The following is a 21,338-nucleotide window of genomic DNA, read 5'->3' on the forward strand; positions in this document are numbered from 1 at the left end:
ATTCTGGTGCCCCTAGAGCCTAACCCCCCCTCCCTGGGGCTCAGAGACCCCACCTCCTCATACAGCATGGACAAGAAGCCAGGAGATTGCTGGTGGAAGGGACAGGGAATAGCCGAACTGTGGTAGAAAAGTCTTTTATTCTAGTGGTCAGGCCCCCTCCGGCCTGTCCTGGGCCGGACCCGGGAGTAGCTGAGCAGTGCCCATTCCTCTTCCCTCTTACTCCTCCCAGCTACTCCGGCTTCTCTTTGTCCTGCATCTGCTCGTCTTCTAGTGCTAGGGTTCGCTCTCGTTCCTTCACCAGCTGGACACCACAGTAGGTGACGAATAGGACGGCCAGAGTAGTCTGGGGGAAGCCTGTGTGGGGAAGAGGTCATCGACGCCTGGGAGCAGGACCCCAGCCTCAGTGACGCTTTCCTTCTCATGCCTCTCCCCACATGATTGGCCCTCCCTGCTGAGTCCCCGGTGTGTTGGGCTGCAATGGCGGCATTTCAGGAGGTCACAGTCCTCAAGGTGAATGTCTGGCACTTTCTGTGTCCACACCCCCATCCCTCACCTGTGAGTAGCAGGCGTCTGGCGACCAGCTCTGTGAACTCAAGGCTGTTCAGGCTTACAAGGTTGTACATGATGATGGCCCAGAAGTTCACGGCCCCAAAGAGAGCTCGGACCCTGCGAGACATCTGCTCCGACAGAGAAGCCTGCCCAGTCCAAGAAGGCATTGGCAAGAGGGCCAGGGGAAAGAGGACACCGTGGGTCAGAGACCCTGCCCACATGGCTACCCCAGGTCCTGGGGATGAGCTTGGGTCCCTGAGAGTCCCCAGGGCAGCCCTCCCTCATTGTTAAAGATGGGAATACTGACCACCAGACAGAGGGGAGGGTCTGACTGACACAGCCTGGCCCAGGTGTCCACACTCCACAGAAGGGGGTGCTAGATACCCAAGGGGGAGCCATTGCCCTGATAGCCAGGAAGTCGTGGTGAGAAAGTTCTGGATTGAGAACTCTTCAGGAACTCCACATGTGGCTGGAAGATCCCAGAGAGCAGCAAGGCCACCCCCTCCAGTGGCCCAGCCAACCCCTGCCCCCAACTTTTCCCACTCACCTCAATTTGTGCTAGAGGCCCCCACTCTGCCAGCTTCTGTGCCCAGAGCTCAAAGTTGAGGCCAAAGCAGTTCAGGAATGACCATAGGTAAACGATATCACAAGGTCCAAGCCACAGAGTAGTGATGGCAAATGTGGCCACAGTGGCCCCCAGCTCTGGGATCACCTCGGAGTGCTCCCCACCAATGTGGTCATACACGTACCTGCAAGAAAGGCAGGAGAAAAGACCAGCAGGGGGTGTGGGAAAGGGCAAGTAGGAGAAAGGCAAAGAATATACCACAGGGCAGCCCTCCTCAACACTGTCATCCTGGAGAATGTCCCATGTTCCTGATCTCAGATGCCTGGTCCTCCTCTATCCAAGTTCAGAATGTGGAAGGCTCAGCTTTGAACTTCGGTGTCTTCTCATCCATTCCCCAAGCAATCTCATCTGACCCAAGACTTTGAACACCGTCTCTTGGCTGATGAGCCCCAGATCTATGTCTTTAGTTCACTTTCTTCACTCACACATCCAACTGTCACTAGACATCTCATTTGAACGACTGAGTCCCCCATCCCTGTCGAAACCTGCTGCATCCTCATCTCAGATAATGACACTTCCCTCTACTCAAGCCTTGGCACCATCTTAGACTGTCAGTTCCCCTCCCCACATCCAAGCCAGCAAGTTCTGTGGGTTCTATGCAGTCCTGATTGCTGCTTGCCACCCCCACTACCACTACTTGTCCAGCATGTCATCTCCTCTCTATTGCAAGAGTCTCTTAAGTCATTTCCCTGCCTCTGCCTTTGGCCCCCTACCATCCGTTCTCCACATGGCAGCCAGAGTCAGATCATAGGACTTCCACAATCAAATGTGCCCCCAAGGCTCCCCATTACGATTAGAATAGACCACCTCCTTACTAAGGCTAGAAGATCCCATGATGTCTGGTTTCTGCCTCCTTCCCTGACCTCACACCCACCAGTTAGCCCTCATTCTTGCCTTCCTGTCTCTCAGATACACACAGCTTGTTCCGGCCTCAAGCCTATGTACTTGCTCCTTCTCCCTGACATTCTCTTCCCTAGATTTCCTTATCACTCAAGTCTCAATTCAAATATCATCCCACAGAGGCTTCCCCAGACCACAACTATAGAAGCTTCTATCCTGTGGCCAGCTTCTATCCCATCACACTTGTTTTATTTTTTTTTCATAATGCTTACCACTCTCTAAAATTATCTTATATATATTTTGTTTACCTGTTTATGGGCTGTTTCTCCCCACTAGAGTGTAAGCTCCATGTGTTCAGAGTCTTTGCCATGTTCACTGCTGTATCCCCAGTGCCTAGAACAGTGCCTGGCACATAGTAGGTACTCAATAAATATTTGTTAAATAAATTCAGTAGAAGACCCATTGAGTAACACTTCTCCATGCCTTGACCTGTTCATTTCCAATGGTTTCTTCTCCACACCATATTCCAACTTTGTCACCACTTGAAATTTCATTCTGTCCTAGTTACCATTCTCCACCCACCCCCTCCTGATATGGCCCCCAGCTCCAGTTGTTCTGGAGAACTGGGATCGCATAGACTCCTCCCTCTCTTCCTCACCTTGACATCCTATCTTTACCATCCTCTTTAACTGGCTTAAATCCAATGAGTCATCTTTATAAATAACCTAAAACCCCTTATCCTTCACTTCTTCCCACCCAACGGGAAGAGCCCAATCACCCACATTCTCCTCACTTGCACCCAAGAAGCTAAGCCCTGATGAGGAATATCTCATACCTTCACGTGCTAGAGTCCATAAATCCACCACCTCCAACCCCACCCGGGATCTCAGTGCTAAGGTTTCTCTAGTCAGCTTCTTCTGCCATGCTCTGCAGTGGCTAATCCACCCTTATCTCTCCCCCCAATGATGAGTAGGTGTGGTGGGGGGATCTAGGCAAGAAGAAAGGGGCCATGAAGATGCTGCCTCCCTCCATGCCAAACCCTGCATCTCTCAGCTGCTGACCTTGCCTCCTATTTCATGGCGAAAACTGAAGGCTTCAGGTGGACCCTTACTTCTTGACACTAACCCGCCACCCTGCACCCACGCTGGCTTCTCTTCTTCCTCCCTATCCTGAAGCCACGCCTGTGCCTAGCACTGGTTCCATCACCTCCTCCCTCCTTGGAGACCTCACTCTGTCAATCACCTCTCTATCCTGCCTCCCAAACTTAGACTTCCTCTTAGCAACCAGGCATGTTCCACTATTTGCTGTCTTAAGACACCTCACGTCTCCCTTCAGCAACTCCTCTGTCTCCCCCTCACTAGCTAGCTTCCCCAGCAGCATCTGACCCAGCTGCCCCCACCGTGCCTGGGTGGTCTTCCTGGTTTCCAGACTGTCATGCTGTCCTGACTTGCTCCTCTGACCGCACTTTTCAGTCCCTTCTACCACTCTCCTCTCTCCCCCAGTGGGAGTCATTCCAGCTCCAATCCCAGCTGCACCTTCTCTCTTCTTCTTTACTCTCTCTCCTTGGGACGTATGCACTCCCAAGGACTAAAGACCACCGTCCCACACTCAAAGCTCAGAGCTACATCGGTCCTCCAGGCTTCTCTGAACTCCAGACCCTCAGACCCAGCAACCTCCCTGAACCTCCACAAGGATATCTCCCGGATTCCAACCATTTCTCACATAAAACCCCTCTCTAATGCTGCCCCTCCATCTTCCCAGGCAAAAAGGAATCTAGGGGCCATTTCCTTCTCCTTCTTGATCCCTGCAATCCATGGCCAAGTCCTGTCCAGGGTCCCTGCTGTGTGTCTTGACTCCAACCATTTCTCTCACTTCCAGTGCCCCCATTCATGTCCAAACCCCTTTCACCTAGCCCACTGCCACAACCCCCTCTTTGCTTCCTCTGGCTCAGGGAATCTTTTAAAACGTGGACCCATCTCTGCACTGCCGGAGTCACACACCTCGCGAGATGGCTGTGACCATTACTCCACCCTACCCCCCCACCCCAACTCACTTGCAAAGCCAGTCGTTGATGCCACGGTCAAAGTGCCTGTGGGAGGAGAGCGGATGGGTGTGAATCAGCCAGGAGTAGAGCTCAGGGGGAATGGGAGAAAGAGGCTACGGGAGGGTGAGGATCCCTGCGGTGTTTCCCGCGGATCTCACACTCACGTTTCAGCGAAGACATAGAGCGCTGTGATGCACTTGGGAGCCTGAGGCGGGTCCAAGTGGTCAAGGCGCGCCACGGTGTTGACCACGCCGAAGAGGACGGCAGCCTTCACCCAGTCGTACACCAGGTTTGAGTAGGCCAAGCCAGCTGGGGACAGGGTGTCGTCACTGCCTGGGGGGAGTCATGTGGGTCTCCGCTCCCAGGATCCCCCAAGTTGTGGTGGGAAGGCAGGAAACCGGGCCCTACCCTACAGCCTCTCTCCGCAGGTCAGGTCGTAGAGGAGGCACTGGCAGCCGACCCGCACCCACGGAGGCCACACCCCCATTTCCTGGGGGAGGAGCTGGTATGGCCCGCCCCAGGGAGACCCCATTGGGGCAGTGGAAATCAATCCGAGGCCCTTGCGAGGCGGGCTCTGCAGCTATCGCTCTGGCCTCACAGAGCAGAGCTAACTCCAAGTCCCAAGCATTTCATAGAGTAAATCCCGGCTCCCCCACCCTTGGATCGGTGCTGTGCCCTTTCAGCTGTCAGCTCCCCAGCAGTGACGCCCTGGGGCGCAGAGGGTCTGTCTTTCTGTCTTTCCCAGCCCCGTGTTCTGGCCCAGACGAGCACCCACCGAGGGCGCTGTCCGGGAGGCGGTTGGCAAACTTGAGGTCACTGGGGATGGTGAGGATGTAGAAGAAGTGGAAGAAGATGTCCACGGCCATGATGGCCACGACGCTGAGGCCGGCCTGGGCCCGGATGCGCCACAGCTCACCCTCGCGCCTCACCGGCTCCACCTGGCTCATCTGGGAGATGCGAAGTGTCTGAGTGGGGAGGCAAGGCCTGCCGGAGGAGGGTCTGAATGGGGGGGGGGGGGTCACCAACTGGGGATCCGTGGGTGAGGGGAGAGGTGGCTTCATCCTGGCGGCCCTCCCTGAGCCTGGAGTCACTTCCCCGGCTTGTGACCCCTGTCTGAGCAGGGAATGTGGCCCCAAGCTGGGGTCTGAGGAGGCTGGATATTACAGCTTCATCCTGGAGTCATGACTGAAGGTGAGGTCGCAACCTGTCCTGAGAGCCCTAGCTGAGATGGGAGGCCCTGTCTGGAGAGGGAGACCCAGCCCTGCTCTGGAAGCCCACAGGGTGTCCACTCACCTGGGCGTGGAAGCGATCAAAGGTCATGATGGGCCCAAAGAAGAAGAAAGGCAGGTAGAAGTTGTACTTGAGCAGGTCAGCTAGGGAGTAGTGGCGGTCAGGGTGGGCACAGCTCTCCAGCGCGAAGCTGGCACAACGCAGTACCGTGAAACCACTGCCCCCGTGAAACAGCACCTCTTGAAGATCAAAAGTGCCTGTTACCAACCCGCTCTGGATGGGAGAGAACAGGCCGCCAGCTCACCAGTTGCCCCTGTCTCTGGGAAGCCCACCCAGCTTCCCACAGGGGCCCAGCCTCATCCTTCTCCCTCCTCTCTTGCAGAGCCAATCAACACTAGCCACTGAGGGCTCATTCATGTTAACTGTTTGGATAGCACAGGGAACAAGCAGGACATGTCCTCGCTGTGGCAGAGGGGACCACTCTGTGGGCCGGCATGTGCCCCAGTCAGAGACTTGGAGACAGGTGGGAAGTGAAGGAAATGCTTGGGGAGTCTCTGGAAATGAGGGCTTTGGATGGGGTGAGAAGTTGGGGTCCTAGTCCTTCCCCCGCTCTACCCTTCCCCCTCCCCACTGCACACCTGCCAGGAGATTAGGGGATCCAGCTTGAAGGAGGCGAGGCTGGCCAGGCTGAGGCCAAGACAGAGCCAGGGCTGGCCCAAGAGTGAGGCCAAGTAGAGGCTGACACAGTGGCCAAACAGTAGCAGCAGGTACCAAGGGCCCATTGTGCCCAGCACAGCCAGGGCCCCATACACGGCATACATCCAGGAACGGAGCTGTGGACAGGGAGAAGGGATGGTTTATCTATCCATACAAATGGAGGTGGGACCCCCAACACTTGTAGCTCAGGGGTAGCTGGCAAGGGAGGTTGGGGTGGCTCAGGTTCAACTCACCTGGGGGGCAACCATCGTGCAGAGTTTAGCAAATAGCACGTGTCCAGAGAGGGCGAAGATGATGACGTTGCGGAAGGAGGTGAACCACATCACCCACTCGAAGTCAGCCACGTCCTGGGGCAGGCCCGGGCAGTTAAGGAGGGGTAGTGGGGCAGGATGTGCTGGTACTTTGGCTGAGCAGAGCCCCAGCACCTCCCCAACCTCCGTATTCTTATGCATTAGAGGACAGCCATGGCTGGAGGCCCTCGCCTTCTCCTCTGGGGGAAGTACCAGCCAGGTAGGTAGAGAGAAATGACGGGTGGGGTGTGTGAACTGCCCTGCCCCTCTGTTCGGCATATTGCCTGACATTCCACCATTCATGGCACTGTTCCTGGGAAAGACGGTGCTGGGGGCCCCTGCTGAAACAAGTCTCAATTTATTTCCTAAATGAGCAGTGCCTGGGGGCAGGCTTGATGTGGCCCCAGGAAGACACAGGGTGGACCGGTGGAGAAACAGAAGACTCTGAGACTCAAGCCAGAGACCCTCCTCACCGTGAGCCCTCTGTTACATGGGAACATCTGGAATGGGGGAGAGTTGGAAAGGGTCTGGGATGTGAGAGACATGCCGGGATCAGGGACCTCTGTCAGGGACCCAGGGGTGTGGGGGACCTACCATCTTCCGGCCAATGTATTCCCAGCCAGGTTGCACAGACTCCCGGAAGGCCTTCCGGTGGGCCCCATCTGAAAACAGAGTGTGGCCTCAGTGGGGGCTGGGGGGACTTCACGCCCACACCCACACCTGCCCCTACAGCTGGGCTGACCATGACCCTGGGGAGATGGAAATGGGTCTAAGTCTCTCTCTCTCTGCTTCTACTTCTCTCTGGGTCTCATTGTGTGTCTCCGGCCAGGTCTCTGACTATACCTCTGAGGGTCGGAGTTTCTCTTTCTCTCTCTGTGGCTCTGTGTGCAGATCTCTGTCAGGGCCTCTGCATCTGTCTCTCCCTGTGACTTCACCTAACTCAGCCCAAACCCCTGGGCTTAGGGAATATCCTGGGTCTGAAGCCTTGAAGTTTATAACCTTGCTGGGTGGAACCCTGAAGCCCGCAGGGGATGAAGCATCCCACTCCCTGCTCCAGAGCCCGCTGTTACCTTGTGAAGCTTCAAGGAGGCCCCGACCAGCATAGGCCAGAGCCCCACTCAGCACCAGGGAGTATAAGCCCAGCTCCGCCGCAGGCAACGCTGTCTTGATGCCCATAGCCTGGGTGGCACTGGGGGAGACAGATTGGGTGAGGGTACTGCTGCCCCCTAGCCCTGCCTCGCCCTACCTGATGGTCCCCTGTGGAGATGGTGGGGATCCCATATGGGATCTCAAGCTATTATCCTACTTCTCCAGTCCCCCACTCGTCCCAGACACCATAACATCTAGTACCTGTTTCTAGCTGCTGCTCTAGCTCCCGCCCATCCATTTGAAGGCTTTTGAAAGCGTAATCTTCACTCTCAGCCTGCCCGCCTACCTTCATTGACCCTTTCATACCTTTCAGGTGGACTGGTCCCCACCCTTTGCTTGAACGGTTCCTGCCAAGGCCTCAGGTGACCTTCACATGGGGGGGGACTCCATCTATGTCACCTCAATCATGTTTCTCACCCCCAGGACCCCCAACCCCCTCAGTAAACCTCCTTCAGTTCCTGACAATGCCCCCCGCCCCCCACCGCCCATGCCCTCTTCTCGGATTCCCACACCCCTCCAGAGCTGCCTTCACTTCTCTGAGATCTCCTGGCCTCCCGGGTCCTGTCCCCAGTATTGAGCTTTCTTACCTCTCATTCAGCCTCCAGCCTCTCACTGATTCCCATTGCCCCAACCAGCCCCTGAGCCCCAGCCCGCCACTTCCCTGTTCCCTGCCCTGTGTCCGTGGCTACACCAGCCCACTCTCAGTGCTTGTGTCTTCAGGCCCTGGATACTGGCTAGAGGCGGTGCTATTTGAAGAGGTGCCCTGGGGTAGTGGGTGTGGGGCCAGGCAGGGCCAGACAGGGCCCCAGGCAGGGCGTTGGCCTCTGTCCAAGGTGCTGACCAGTATCAGGCTCAGGGTGAGGCTAGCCACTCCCTTCTTCCAGGGCCTAGTTGTCTCCAGGATGGGCCACCCCCTTGTATGCCTCTCCTATGCTCCAGCCTGGACTTGGGCTTTCCCAAGGGTGCCTTGGGTAACAGACCCAGGGCCAAATTAAAGGGAAGAATGTGTCTAAGCACTTTCTTGGGCTGGGCTGGGCTGGGCTGGGCCAAGAGGTGGCTGGCATGGCCCTGTTTCCCACACCTGATCCTCCTCCCCCAAATTTCCTTTCCCAGCATTGTAACCAGCTCTCCCAGCCCCCCAGAGTCAGCATTCTCCCCACTTCATATACAGAGGGGTCATGGACCAGAGAGGGGAGGGGACCTGTCAAGGTCACACAGAGAGCATGGGACAGGATTGTGTGTTCCCAGGGAGCCCTTTGGAATCTCAGATAAGAGAAGAGCATTTCCGCCCCTGCCCATACCAGGGGGCTCTCCAGACTGACTTCGGCAGTGCTGGCCTGAGGGCTGAGGCGTCTCCTCATCAGCCAGGTGGGGGGAGGGAGGCCTGGAGGATCAGGTTAATGGAGCAGGAGCTTGAAACCGGAGCACGGTGAAGAGCCCGAGAAATAGCTTTGTCAGCTGCCTCCCACTTGCTACTTTCCAATTTTAGCTCCCCATGGCCGGTGCGGGGTGTCCCCAGTGAGGCCTCCATGAGCAGGACCAAGGCTGGACCCTGGCCTGTGACCTCTTCCAATAGACCCCCGGACCTGGGCCCGTTGGATACAGTCCTGCCCCCTGCCCCCTGATCCTGCCTGCCTCAGGCATACCTGAGGTAAAGACTGCTTTGGGACCTGAAGTCTGGGATGAGGGGCTTAAGGTGGGCTCCACGGGTCTCAAGGACCCCAGAGTAGCTGAATTCCCGGCTGGCACTGACCTTGAGAAGGCTGTGAGGGACCCTGGCACACTGCCCACCTCGGGGCTCCGGGGTCCTGCGTCCAACCGTGCGTCCGTCCGACCAGCTAGGCTCTGGGGCCACAGTGGGGTGTGTCCAGGCCTGGGGTCCCCACCCCTTCAAGGCTATGAGTGGTGACAGCAGGAGGAGGGTGGAGGAGGGCAGGGAGGAGGTGGCCTTCCTGGAGCGGAGTGGAGTGAAGCAGAGTGGAGCAGAGCGGAGCGCTGCAGAGCTGCTGGCCACAGGGAGCCGCAGGGAGGATCGTGGGGGGGCAGGGGTGGGGGAAGGGGTGGCGAGTGGCATAGGCTCTAACAGGGACACCTGGACCTCACTTCAGCCTGCCTCTCTTGGTCTGTAGAGCCTGTGCCTTCCTCTCCCTGCTGACCAGAACTCCCCTCTTCCGGGAAGTCTTCTGGGAAACCCGCACTGGCCTCTTGTGAGCCCTGCCCCCATCGCATGCACACACATGCACACTGCATGCTCAGCTCCATACTCTAGCCCACATCTTTACATGGGAACTCCCAAGGGCTGTCCCAGGGCAGATCCATCCAGTCCCCTGTCCTGGTTCATTTCACTATATCAAGAATCCTTGCTGCCCAGGTGCTAATGTCTGGGGGAGGACTGGCTTGACTGGTAGGATTGGAACTGGCATGAGACACGTGGTGGAGGGGGTCCCATACCCCAGCCCAGTCCCACAGGCAGTTGTCCAGGTGGCGAGGTGCTAGCAGGGTCACCTGGCAAGGCTTAAATAGGTTCTTGGAGTGACTGGAATCTCTTGAATGTCCCTAACCAACCAGAAGCCCTCTGGGGACAGCAGGACATGTCCCTCATTCATGCAAGGGGCACCCAAGGCCTCAGCCCCTCCTTCCCAATGGGTAAAAGTATCCTAAAGAACCTGCCAAGAGGACAGGAACACCTGACAGTTTCCCTTTAGGAAGAGGACCCCAGAGTCTAGGGGAGCTGGGTGTCCTTGTGCCTTCTCTGTGGGGGCCAATTCAGGCATGTGCAGTGAGCGGGACCTGGGGTCTGGGGGTTTGAAGGAGCTGTGTGACTGTAACAAGTCACAGGACAGGTCCTGGAACTCCTGCTGATCCCTGGACTCCAGCCATGGGCTCAGCAGAGGATGGGGAAAGAAGGTGTTGTGCCCTGCGACCCTCCTCCACCCGCTAATAAGGGAACTTCCAGAGCCTGACCAAGATCTGAGAAGGGGAGAGTCCCCTACCCTCCCACAATGCCCTTAGGCAATGAGCTTCCTCCCTAGCAGACACTTTGGCCCAGAGGAAGAAGCAAGGAGACCTCAGCATCAGAACAACGCAACAGAACAACATGGAGGCCTTCATCACTGGTGCCCACCCCCAAGAAGTGTACACCAAGATTACCGCACAGTATAGAGGCTGGGTGAGAGCGGCAGTTGGGATCATGGGCACTCGAGTTGGCCAGCATCAGGGATGGATGCCTCAGCCAGAATACAGGGGTTAGGGAGGGCTTTCTGGATAGGGGTGGGCATCGGGGTGAAGCTGAGCAGAGTCCCAAGGTAGAGTCAATGGTTGTTAGAAGGGCAGTAAGTTAATCACAGTAGCTGGACATGGTTCTAAGGCTTTACATGGACTTACTCTTTTTAATAACACCACAACCCCTAGGGAAGGTGTTTCCATTTCCCCCATTTGATAGAAAAGGATGCTGATGAACAAGGAGTTCAGCCCCGTAAGCTTCTGGGGCTGATAACCCTGCAGGCAAGAACCCCACTCATCCACCCTGGGTGCACGTTGTGACCAGCTTGGGCCAGCCGTCTAGTTGGTACGCCCATGAGACTCAAAGAGAATGGCTCAGAGAAGCAGATGGGGGGTTTGGCTCTGCAGTCAAGAGCCAGGTTCAGCCAGCTGACTTGTTCCTGAGTCCCAGATCTGCCTCGCTGGTGGGATCTGCTTCTCAGAGCCTCAGATCTTCATTTGTAAATGGGCCTGCTCTGACCTTATTGGGCTTTTGGGGGGATTCCATGACTCACTCCATGAAGGGCATGGCTCACTGAATTGCTCATAAAGAAAGCCACAGAGGTCTCACCCAAGAAACCCAGAGAAGCAGGGCTCACATAGCAGGAGCTGTGCACAGTGGCGTCTGCAGGGAGCCTGGCATTTGGGGATGGCAGGCTGGATAGAGGGCTCGGGAGGTCTCTTAGACCTGGCGCTGGACAGTCCAAGGCCAGCTCCATCCTGTATGAGGGTAGTGGCAAAGAAGGGTGCCTGGCGTGATCAGCCCACAGAACAAGGGGAGGAAGCAGACTGGGCTTAGACCAGCACAAGGGCCTGAGTCAGCATCTCGAAGGCAGCCAGGGCCCCTGGGAGAGCTGTAATGGGCAGGGGTAGGGCAATTCTCTCAGGTCTCAGCGTCTCTTTTCATTTCTCGGTGTGTTGTTGCTCGAAGTAAAAATGCATGGAGAGTAGTGGGTATATGCAAGGCTTGGGGACTGCAGGCAGTGCCTGTGGAGAATGGGTGGGGTGACTGTGGGCTCGCTGGCGCTGGCGGTGCAGAGGGAGAGGGGAGGCTGGTTCCTGGCACTGCATATGCAGGCTCAGAAGAGGACCCCCACTGCAGGCCATCCTGCCTTGAGCTGCTGAAAGCAGGGAGGGGTCCCATGACAATGGAATGTATTTGGAGCTTGAATCAGCCTAAGCCAGGCTGTGACCTTGTCCAGCTCCGTGGTGGTGCCCCAGAGGCCTTCGTGGGGATGGTGGCCAAGCCACACCCACAGCTCCACCAGGTCTCACCTGTCAGTGGAGGAACCTGAGCACCCAGGCCTCCCGCACCTGCCTGAGGTGCAGCCAGGGAGAGTCCTCACGTGACGCCTCTCCCCAGCCCAGCCCTTTTACTTGTCCTTGCCCCTCGGCTCTCCAAGCACCTCTCCTCCTCCTCCTGCTCTGACCTTTGGCTCTGGGCACAGACCTCAGTGTTCTCAACTGTGAAAGACAAGTCCAGCCCAACTGCTGTCCACCCACTGCCCAGCCGCCCGAGGGAAGGGTCCCAGGGACAGGTGGTGCGGCTTGGGAGGGACCATGGGCACTAAGCTGGACAGACCAGGTTGCCCCACTCTATGCCTGGCCCACTTGCATCCAGATCCTCAGGGCCCCAGTCCTTAGTCCCTCTGACAACCCCTCCCTGCCTTAGAAAGCTCTGCTCCCTGGCTCTCCTGGGCCTTCCCCTTCCACACCCGAGCCCCAACCCCTCAGGGAAATACAAACAGCCCCTGCTCCATCCAAATCTGGGTGATGAGCCTGGAAGCCTTAGCACAGGTGGTGAGAGGCTCTGAGGGGCTGCATTCCATCTCTGCATCCCATAACCTCCTGCTTCCTCGTGGTCCTACTTCTTATGCCATCTGACTTGACCAGGAGCTCCCTGAAAACAGCAAGTCAGATTGACCTCTGGGCCCCTCACAGGCCTGAAGAGGCTGGTGTGCCAGTGGCACTCACTGCCTGATGGCCGGCCAGCTGAGTAGACGGTGGCCGACACCGCCGTGCCTGACACATAGAACAGCAGCCCTTTAAGGAGGCTTCTATTCCTGTCCGCATTTTACAGATGAAGACATGGGGGCTTGGAGAGGTTAAGTAACACGCCCAAGGTCATGAAGCTGATGAATGGGGAAAGAGATGTGCCCCAGGCACCCCCACCTATTCAGACCCTGTTACTTGATGCCCTTTTCTCTCTCAGATGCCCCCCTGAGCCAGGAAGGGCAGCCAAACGACCCTCCAGTGGTTAGGATGTGTGTGATGCCATCCTGGCGCTCCCTGAGGAGATCCCTGCCTCTGCCCATCCCTGAGGAAGGACAGCTGGTCCTCTGCCTGTTTATCCCTCCCAGGGACCCCACTGAGGGCTGGAGCATGCACCGCCCACACTCAGATCCCCCTGCGGGGGCTTCCCCACGCCTGCAGGGGAAGGCACTGTCTATTCGGTCTGGTGCCCTAACTCTGCTTTAGGCCACTCCTCACCGTCACACACTGTCCCTTCCCACACAGGGCCTCTCAATCCTCTGGCTCTATCTGGCCAGCTCCTTTCACAAGGAATCAGAGATAAACTCTTCCTTTCCTGGGACACTTAGGACCCCATCAGCATTGTGGCTTCACCCTGATGGCCTTCATTGTACTTGCCAGGGTACCTCTAGACCTGTGCCACTCCAGATGGGGTTAGGGGTGTCCTAGCTGGGGGGTGGGCAGCGCACAGTACCTGCACAGCCCCACCCCTGAGGAAGGGCCTGAGCAGAGAGTTCCCAGGAGCCCCAGAGGGCTTCCCTCCGGGAGGTCTCTGTATGGCCCGCATGCCCGCACCTGTGAGTCACCATGCAAGTGACTGGTCTTCATGTGCTGGGGTGTGAGCACGTGCCCATGTGGCAGGCCTGTGAGTTTGGAGCTGACATGGTCTGGGGGCGCGTGTATGCACCATGCTGCTGGGTGCTCCTGGGTCTAGGTATTTCTGTGCACCTGCAGCTTTGTGGGGACCTCTGTGTACTCACGTGTGGTTAAGAGGTCTGGTTGGTCTGTACGGCTGTGGGTGACTTTCCTTAGGGCCACCCTTCCCCAGGGCTGTGAGTGTAGTGAGGTGGGGGGATGACGCTGTGACAGAGGGACATTGGGGGCTCACCCCTAATTGGCCATGAAAGAGGAACACTGTGCCTTGGACTGGACTCACTGCCTCAGAACCTCCCTTCCCTGCCTGAAGCTCCTGCCCAGCGCTCCCCGCCCCTCACCAGCGCCCACTAGCTGCAGCCTGTGGGAGCAAATGGAGGACTCCTGGAGCAGCCGGCTGGGGGGAAGCGAATCGCTCAACTTGGAAGACCCTGCTTTTGTAGTCAGCCCCCCCACCCAGGGTTAAATGTTAGCCCAACTCCTTTCTAAAAGCCTCCGTTTCTTCATCAGCAAAAGAGAGTGACAAATCCCTGGGTCACTAGAAGACTAGACGGGGTCAGGTTTCCACAGCAGATGCTCACTCACTGGGGACCTGTGACGACTGTGAAAATAGTCATTATTATTACCAGTCCGAAGGTCTGCAGCTGAGGAAGAGCCCTGAAGAGTGGGCTGACAAAGTGGTGGGGAGCATGTGCCGCCAAGGCTTCAAAGGTCAGGGTGGCCACAGATGGAGCCATGGAGGGGTAGCTGGGGGAGTGTGGGGGTAATGGCCTAGGAAGGTGGAGGGGTGAGGCTGGGGGAGGTTCGCAGTTGGAGCCCTCAGACTGTCCCGTGCGGATGGAGTCCTGTGGGACTGCAGGGCCTCCCAGCTGGGGCTGGGGCCAAGGGCGATGAGCACCTGCCTCAGGGGCTGCCTCTGTCTTTCCACAGCTGGCTGGCCATCCCAATCTCTTGCTGGCGCTGAGAGGGCTGCTGGACCTCCTCCACTGCCATTGTCCGGCCTGTCCAGTTTCAGGGTTCACCTCCGGGGCTCTGCTTGGGCCTCTCCTTTGCCCTCCAGGTCTGACGTGTTGGCTTTGGCCACCCTTGGGGAACCTCTTCCAGGAGAAGGGGCTCAGCTGGTTGGCCCAGGTTGGCTTCCGGGAGCGGTGGAGGCCTCTCCGGGCCTAAGGCTGCCCCGTCCCGCCAGGCTGACCCCGGGCCACCATCCTGGTAGTGTCCGCCTTCTGCTGCCGCAGGGCCTGCAGAAAGACCCCTTTCACCTGGCCCAGGGTCTCGTGGTACATTCGGAAATCCTCCTCCTTTCCACGCAGGGCACTGCCCAGGGCAGTCTTCAGCATTTCATTCTCTTCCACCTGGATGGCCAGCCTGGGCCACGTGAAGAAAGGGCTCAGTGTGGCCCACGCTAGCATACATGTGCTAGCACACATGTGTACAGGGGTACTGGGGACAGGGCTGGTGGCACAGCTGCTCTTGCAGCTCTCTGACCTCTCCCCTCCTCCCCTGGACCCTGGGGGAGTACCATGTGGGATTCCTCTCTGTACCCGCCCACAGCCCTGGGCCTGGCACCCTGTAGTTACCCCAAATGTTGGCTGCCTCAAGGATGAGTACTAATTTGTAGGGGTCCCCCCACCCTTCCTTGAACATCACTGTTTTTGACCCTGAAAGTTTAACTGAGTGAGAAAAGTGGCTTCAGCAACCCAGGCTTAGTCAAACTCTTAGAACTTGGAGGCCATCAGAGATGCAGCTGGGTCTCTTTGCCCTCTGATGGCCAGCTGCTGAATTGCAGGCTTAGAATCCAGGACCAGCAGGCAGCGGCCCTCTGGACAAACAACCCAAATGGGGAGAGACATGATCCTTCTGCCCATGGAAGTACTGCCACCCAGACAATGCCACCCTCAGGAAGATGGGACAGGAGAGCACCTGGTGGTCAGCTCCTCCATCTGAGCTTCCATGGGCACATTGGAGAGCTGGGTGAAGGATGGGTCCTTCCTTTCACTCCCGTTCTGGTTGAGCCTGGTGTTGGAGGTGGGCAGACCTGTGGGGCAGCAGCAGCCACTTTCTGTGATGAGGCCATGGCCCTGTGTAAAGTCTCTCCTTCCCCTCTCTCCACTCCACTGCCTATTTCTTGCTTTCCCACTTTCTGAAACATTATACTTCCTTCAAGATGGAGGACATGGCACATAGCCTATTAAGTTGTCAGATCACTATGCCTGAAACTAACACTATGTGTCAACTATACTTCAATTAAAATTTTTTTTTTCTTTAAGATGCAGGACAAGGGCTGCCTCCTTCCCTGATGCCTGCTCTGTATTCCCTTGGACTCACGCTTTGGTCTCTTCTACAGTCTTGATTGTGCTTACTAAGGTGGGTCCTCTCCTGACTGTCTCCATCTTTGCAATTCATAAGTTTCTGGCAGGCAGCCAGGGCTGAAGTCTGCTCTGCATTTGAGCCTGAGTCCAGATCACCACTGTCTCTTATGCCCTCACACCACTGAGTCCTCCCTGCCTCCAAGGCCTACCCTGACCGGCTCCCTACATTCATATAGGGGGTCCATGGTGGCCAGGGCCAGAGGCCACAGAATACTCGGAAAAAGAAATCAAAGGTGACTGGTAGGAATTTGGGTACCATCCGGCATCAGAAAACCCGTGCAGAAAAGGCCTTCAGAGATGGCGTGGTTCTTAGGGATGGTGTGGCCCAGGGAAAATCACCTGGCATCAGGAGACTTGGTTTTCACCCCCTGCTGTGTGGCCTCTGGTAAACCATCAACCCTTCTGAGCTGGTTTTCTCATCTGTAAAACGAGGATAATAGTTCTTGCCTCCAGAGCTTTGTGAGGCCTGGGTGAATTCATTTTTTTACCTTGAGGCCCTAAGTGATCAGACCAGCTCCTCAGAATTCTGTCATTTCTCTGAGCTTGCCTCATGCTCCCCTCCCCTCACCACGTGCCAACCTCACTTGCTATGCCTTGCTATTCCTTCAAGCCTCCAGCCAAGCTCTCACTGCAGTGCCTTTGCACTTGCTTTTCTGTAAAGTATCTGTACACCTCATCGCCTGCCCCTCCTGCTATCTCTGTGCGGATGCCAGCTCCTCAGTGAGGTCTTCACAGGCCTCCTGGAAACCAGCTGCTCTCTCAGTGCCTCCTATCCCCTCCTCAGCTGCCAGCCCCAGCCCCAGCCTCCATCTGACTTAGCATATCTCTTACTATTTTTTGTTTTGTTTTGTTTTTGTAAATTACCCATCTTCCTCACTGGAGTGTAACTGCCATTGGAGGGACCAAATTCCAGACTCAGGTCTCCTCTTTCTACAGATGGGGGTGGTGGTGGTGCTCTAATCCGTGAAGTAGTGGTGCTCTGCCCACATCACAGGCCGGCAGGTGGAAAAGACCACAAGGACACTTTCTGTCAAGCAGATGCTCTTTGCTGTCCAGGCAGAACTAAAATGATTTGTTCTGCTGTGGCTGAGCACCCCATGGTTGGGTTACTCAGGACATAAGCCCCAGACCTAGTGACACCACATTCCTAGAGGACCTATTCTTGAAGGTCCAGCAGGGCTAACCTATTGGGACCTTCCCCAGCCTGGACCCCAGCAGCTACTGGAAGGGCCCTTGAGTTCTCGGCTCTGCTGATGGGACAAGGGAAAAGTGCACAACTTCTGCTTTGTACCTCATCCTGACATGTGTTTCTGGAGCATTATGATCTTATCTGGGCTGGGGACAAAGGTCTGAGTGTCCTTGTTAAGGGAGGGGATGGGGGATAGAATGCAGTGTGGAGAGGCAGGGCAGTGGGGGATGGACCTCCACTCCAGAGCCTGTTGGGGATTGGGATGGGGACATTAGAGGGAGGCAGGTCTAGCCCCTCTGTACTAAAGATTCTTCCCTCCTTGGATTCTGGTGCTGGCCTCCTGCACCCCTAGCTCGGCCCAGCCGCATAAGATGCTGATGCTGCTGGTCTGGGGATCACACCGGGAATCACTGTGTTAGGGGCACCAAGGTGGCTCAGTTGGTTAAGCGTCTGCCTTTAACTCAGGTCATGATCCCAGAGTCCTAGGATTGAGCCCCACATTGAGCCCCGCATCAGGTTCCTGGTTCAGTGGGGAGCCTACTTCTCCCTCTCCCTATTCCCTCTACCCAGCTCTTGTGCTCTCTCTCTCAAATAAATAAATAAAATCTTTTTTAAAAAAATCACTGTGTTAGAGCAATAAATCTTTTAGTTGAGGACAACAAAATCTCCCTCTGCAGCTACGCATGGTCATGTGACTAGGATCTGTCCTGGGGATGAAGGCAGAAGTGACACAAGCAGACTTAGCCTCGTGCCCTTAAAAGGTGAGGAGCAGGTTGTCCTTCCTCCTTCCTGCTGCTGGTGGGGAAGCTAAAGGCACCATCTTAGACCATGGAGGCTGCATGTTGGGCATGGTGGGACAGAAGATGGAGCAGCTCCGTTCCCAGGCCTATGGAGAAGCCCCATCACCCCTGCGTACTTCATCCCTGCTCAAATGCAGCCAGCAGCAGAGACAGAGTCTTCTCCTGGTCAGCCACTGCTGCCCAGGCCTCCTTGCAGGCCAACTTTGCTCCGGGACCAACTCTAAACAGCCTCAGCTTGAGGTAGAGGGTTCAGGGCTGGGGTGGGGGCGGCAGCTGAGGACATTTAGCAGAGGCACGGTCACCCCATGGAAGGGTTTGCAGATGTCTGAGTCAGGGCCACGTGCGAGCCTGTTGGGGCTCCTGGTTCTGACCAGGAGGCCAAGGAAAGAGGACCCCAGCAGCACCCTGATGGAGGCCTCTGTTTCCCATGTTCTTCTCGAAGGGACTGAAGCGGTGCTGCTGATGGGCTCCTCCATTAGCAGCAAGGCTGCCTCCACCCCGCCCCGACACTGGGGCCCCTGGTCCAGCCCCTACCTGTTTTGCTCCTGGGGGCTGCTCTCTGGCTGACCGACGTCCTCCCAGGCTCCAGGCGCATCTTCTCGAGATGTTGCTCTAGCACCACGCTGCGGTGCCGCTCCTCCTGCAGCTTCTTCTCAGATTCCAGAAGCTTGCTGTTGCTCTCCTCCACCCTGGGGATCAGACAGGAAGGGCTGCTGTACCCCAGGGCAGGCAGGGGCAGCCCTCACCCCAGCGGCTCTGGCTCTCAGAGAGGCAGGCGCATCTTACACCAGTGGTGGTGTGACTTGTCCTTTATTTTTACTGCAGGAACACAGGAACATGTGTTTAAAAATCATATAGTTCTCTCCAAGGCTTAAAATGAAAAGCTTGCCAGCCGCTCACACTCCTCCCCACTCCCATTTCCGGCTCTCCAGAAGCAATTGCTTAGAACACTTTGAGCTGTTTCTTTGAATATTTACTGCCGTATTTCTACAGATGCCCATACTGCTATTTTTCAAGGTTTAAATATAATCTTTAGACTTCCTGTCACGCAACACGAGAATTTAGCTTGAGTTTAGCCCTCTCAAACAGAGTCAGCCCTTACCAAACAGAATCACCCCTCCACCTCCCAAGGTAATTACATACCATTTTTCAGCTAAATTAATAGTAAGGGGTGTATTAGTTTTCTGTTGCTGCTGTAACAAATTGCCACAAACTTAGCACCTTAAAACAACACGCATTTATTATCTCACAGTTCTGAAAGTCAAAGTTCAGCAGGCTCTATTGGTTAGTCTGCTCCAGGTTCCACAAGCCAAAATCAGAGGGGTTGGCTGACCCGGGCTCTTACCTGGAGATTCTGGGGGAGAGTCCACTTCCAGTCTTACTCAGGTTATTTAAAAGCATTCAGTCCCAGTTGAAAGACTGAGGTCCCTGTTTCCCGCTAGCTGTTGGCTGGGTGATTTTCATCTTTTAGCGGTCCCTTGGCCCTCTATAGCTTCAAGGCCAAACAGATACCCTGAGCATGCTCTGAATCTATCTGACTTCTTCTGTAGCATCTCTCTGGATGACCCCAGCTGGAGAAATTTCTCTGCTTTTAAGAGCTCAAGTGATTAGATTGGGCCCACCTGGTAATCCAGGATAATCTTCCTATTTTAGGGCCCATAACTATAATTACATCTGCAAAGTCCCTTTTGCCATATATCATAAAGTGTTCTCAGACACAACAGCAGGGAGTGAAGGGCATGGGAGTGAAGGACTCCTGTCTACCACAGGGAGTTACATTAGAATAATTATTCAAACATGGAGCGTGGCAATGATCACATTTTCTTTCTTATTTAATTTTTTTGCTTTTCTCGGGGTTAGTGAATGCCTTCTGTTTATTATTATTTATTGTTATGACTTATTATTATTTTCCATATGCTCATCATGAATTCATGGGACTTGAAGATATTGCCATTTGGCTATTTCACATGAAAGATGTCTCTAATCTCACTGAGGCTGGGGTTACAGTTTCTCCTGTGGCTAGGTATGGCATTTCAGACTTCTATGATACAAAAGATTCAGCTAGAAGGCCAGGACTCCCTGGAATGTAACCTAAGCAAAGGGTTGCATACACACGTGCAAATCAGAGTGGAGGTCTGGAAATTTACAGTGTTGGAGGAAGTGGTCTTCCACTTCAGTGAAGAGTGAAGAAGGAGCAGAATGGTGACAATTATCAACAGCATACAACTACCAACACAAAGCTGTATACTAACATAGTTATTCAGCTACTAACTTGACTTGTTCAAGCATGTTCCCTGAAACTTTATTTGCAAAAGTAAAAAAAAAACCAAAAACAACAACAAAAAAAACAACCCACATAAGCCTACAAGTCCATCAATAGAGGAAGTACAGAATAAGTGGTAAATATTCATACCATGGAATGTGATAGAATAGGGCAGGGTTCAACACAGTGGCTGCCAGCCCTATGTCCACAGGTAGCTATTTCAACTGAAATCAATGAAAAGGAAATATAATTAAAAATTCAGTTCTTCAGTCACACCAGCCCCATTTCAACTGATCCAAGTCACATGTGGCTAACGGCCCCTGCACTGGACAGTAGAGCTATAGTATACCTCCACCATCGCAGAAAGTTCCGCTGGACAGCACTGGTCTGGCCACGAGAAGGAATGAAGTAGAGCTACATATACAAACACAGATCTCCACATCGTGGGATCAGAGAAGAAAAACAAGTGCCACAAGAATGCGTACAATATGATGCCGCTTATATAAATAAAGGAAAAATAAATCATAATGGGTTAACACAATAAAAATGCTCCTTAGCCATAAAAAAGAATATGTACTGACCTGAAGAGGATGTCTGCGATACATTATTGAGTGAATGAAGTAGCAGAAGATTATGCATAATATATAACCTAATTAAAAATTTTATAACAGATTAAAAATTTAAAAACAAATAGATACCAGCGTTCAGGAAACTCAGCCAATGCGCTGACAACAGGGACGTGCACCAGTTACTGACTAGACAGCGGGGCAAGGGTGAGGGGCTTTCATTTTTCTGTCGTGTATTTCAGCGATGTTTGCATTTTACTGAGGTTCGTATTCTGTTTGTGTTGGAGGAAATAAACAAACAGCAAACACCACAGTAATGCGAAAGCACTTGATGATTCCCACAGAGTTTAGGAACAACCAAACGTTTGGTTTCTCCTTCCCAAATGTGCCTTCCTCATCTTGATAAATGTCACCGCCAACCATACGGCAGCCTAGCTTAAACACCCGGCGGCACTCTTGCCTTCTCTCTCTTCCTTGCTGCTTGCGGCTTCTGATTTATCCACAGGCCCTGCAGCTCTTCCTCTGCACACACACCGGGG

At 54.9% G+C, this 21,338-nt stretch overlaps 2 protein-coding genes across 6 annotated transcripts in view; both read right to left on the minus strand.

Annotated features, from left to right (window-relative positions):
- Positions 1-117: 117 nt before the first annotated feature.
- On the minus strand, positions 118-18,599 carry HHATL (hedgehog acyltransferase like). 4 transcript variants are annotated; one of them, XM_032317328.1, is made up of 12 exons: positions 18,505-18,599; positions 7,366-7,484; positions 6,890-6,957; positions 6,239-6,352; positions 5,927-6,121; positions 5,352-5,561; positions 4,834-5,005; positions 4,223-4,367; positions 4,068-4,103; positions 1,097-1,298; positions 554-695; positions 118-354 (listed from the first exon to the last, which is right to left on the minus strand). In XM_032317328.1, exons 2-12 carry the CDS (start codon positions 7,469-7,471, stop codon positions 230-232), a joined length of 1,515 nt encoding a protein of 504 aa, XP_032173219.1. In that variant the 5' UTR covers positions 7,472-7,484; positions 18,505-18,599; the 3' UTR covers positions 118-229. The 4 variants fall into 4 exon arrangements, with proteins under 4 accessions (XP_032173219.1, XP_032173128.1, XP_032173297.1 ...); XM_032317237.1 differs by lacking the exon at positions 18,505-18,599 and adding an exon at positions 9,198-9,281; XM_032317406.1 differs by lacking the exon at positions 18,505-18,599 and adding an exon at positions 8,032-9,191.
- CCDC13 (coiled-coil domain containing 13) overlaps positions 9,579-21,338 on the minus strand; it is a 57,374-nt gene continuing 45,614 nt past the window's right edge. Inside the window, exons 14-16 of one of the 2 annotated variants that reach the window (XM_032316972.1) lie at positions 18,505-18,659; positions 15,533-15,647; positions 9,579-14,977 (exon numbers count right to left, since the gene is read on the minus strand). In XM_032316972.1, coding sequence (XP_032172863.1) covers positions 14,776-14,977; positions 15,533-15,647; positions 18,505-18,659 — 472 coding nt within the window. In that variant the 3' untranslated portion in view covers positions 9,579-14,775. The remainder of the gene's footprint in view (positions 14,978-15,532; positions 15,648-18,504; positions 18,660-21,338) is intronic. The other variant, XM_032316915.1, reaches the window with a different exon arrangement.

This window comes from Mustela erminea, chromosome 1 (assembly GCF_009829155.1).
Source record: "Mustela erminea isolate mMusErm1 chromosome 1, mMusErm1.Pri, whole genome shotgun sequence".
Taxonomy (NCBI): Eukaryota; Metazoa; Chordata; class Mammalia; order Carnivora; family Mustelidae; genus Mustela; species Mustela erminea.

Excerpts from the sequence above, each read along its gene's own strand:
- HHATL (XM_032317328.1), bottom strand. The coding sequence starts at position 7,471 with ATGGGCATCAAGACAGCGTTGCCTGCGGCGGAGCTGGGCTTATACTCC. Across the intron at positions 6,353-6,889 it reads AATACATTGGCCGGAAGATG|GACGTGGCTGACTTCGAGTG; the intron begins GTAGGTCCCCCA and ends GGCCTGCCCCAG. Across the intron at positions 4,368-4,833 it reads CCTCCCGGACAGCGCCCTCG|CTGGCTTGGCCTACTCAAAC; the intron begins GTGGGTGCTCGT and ends CCCTGTCCCCAG.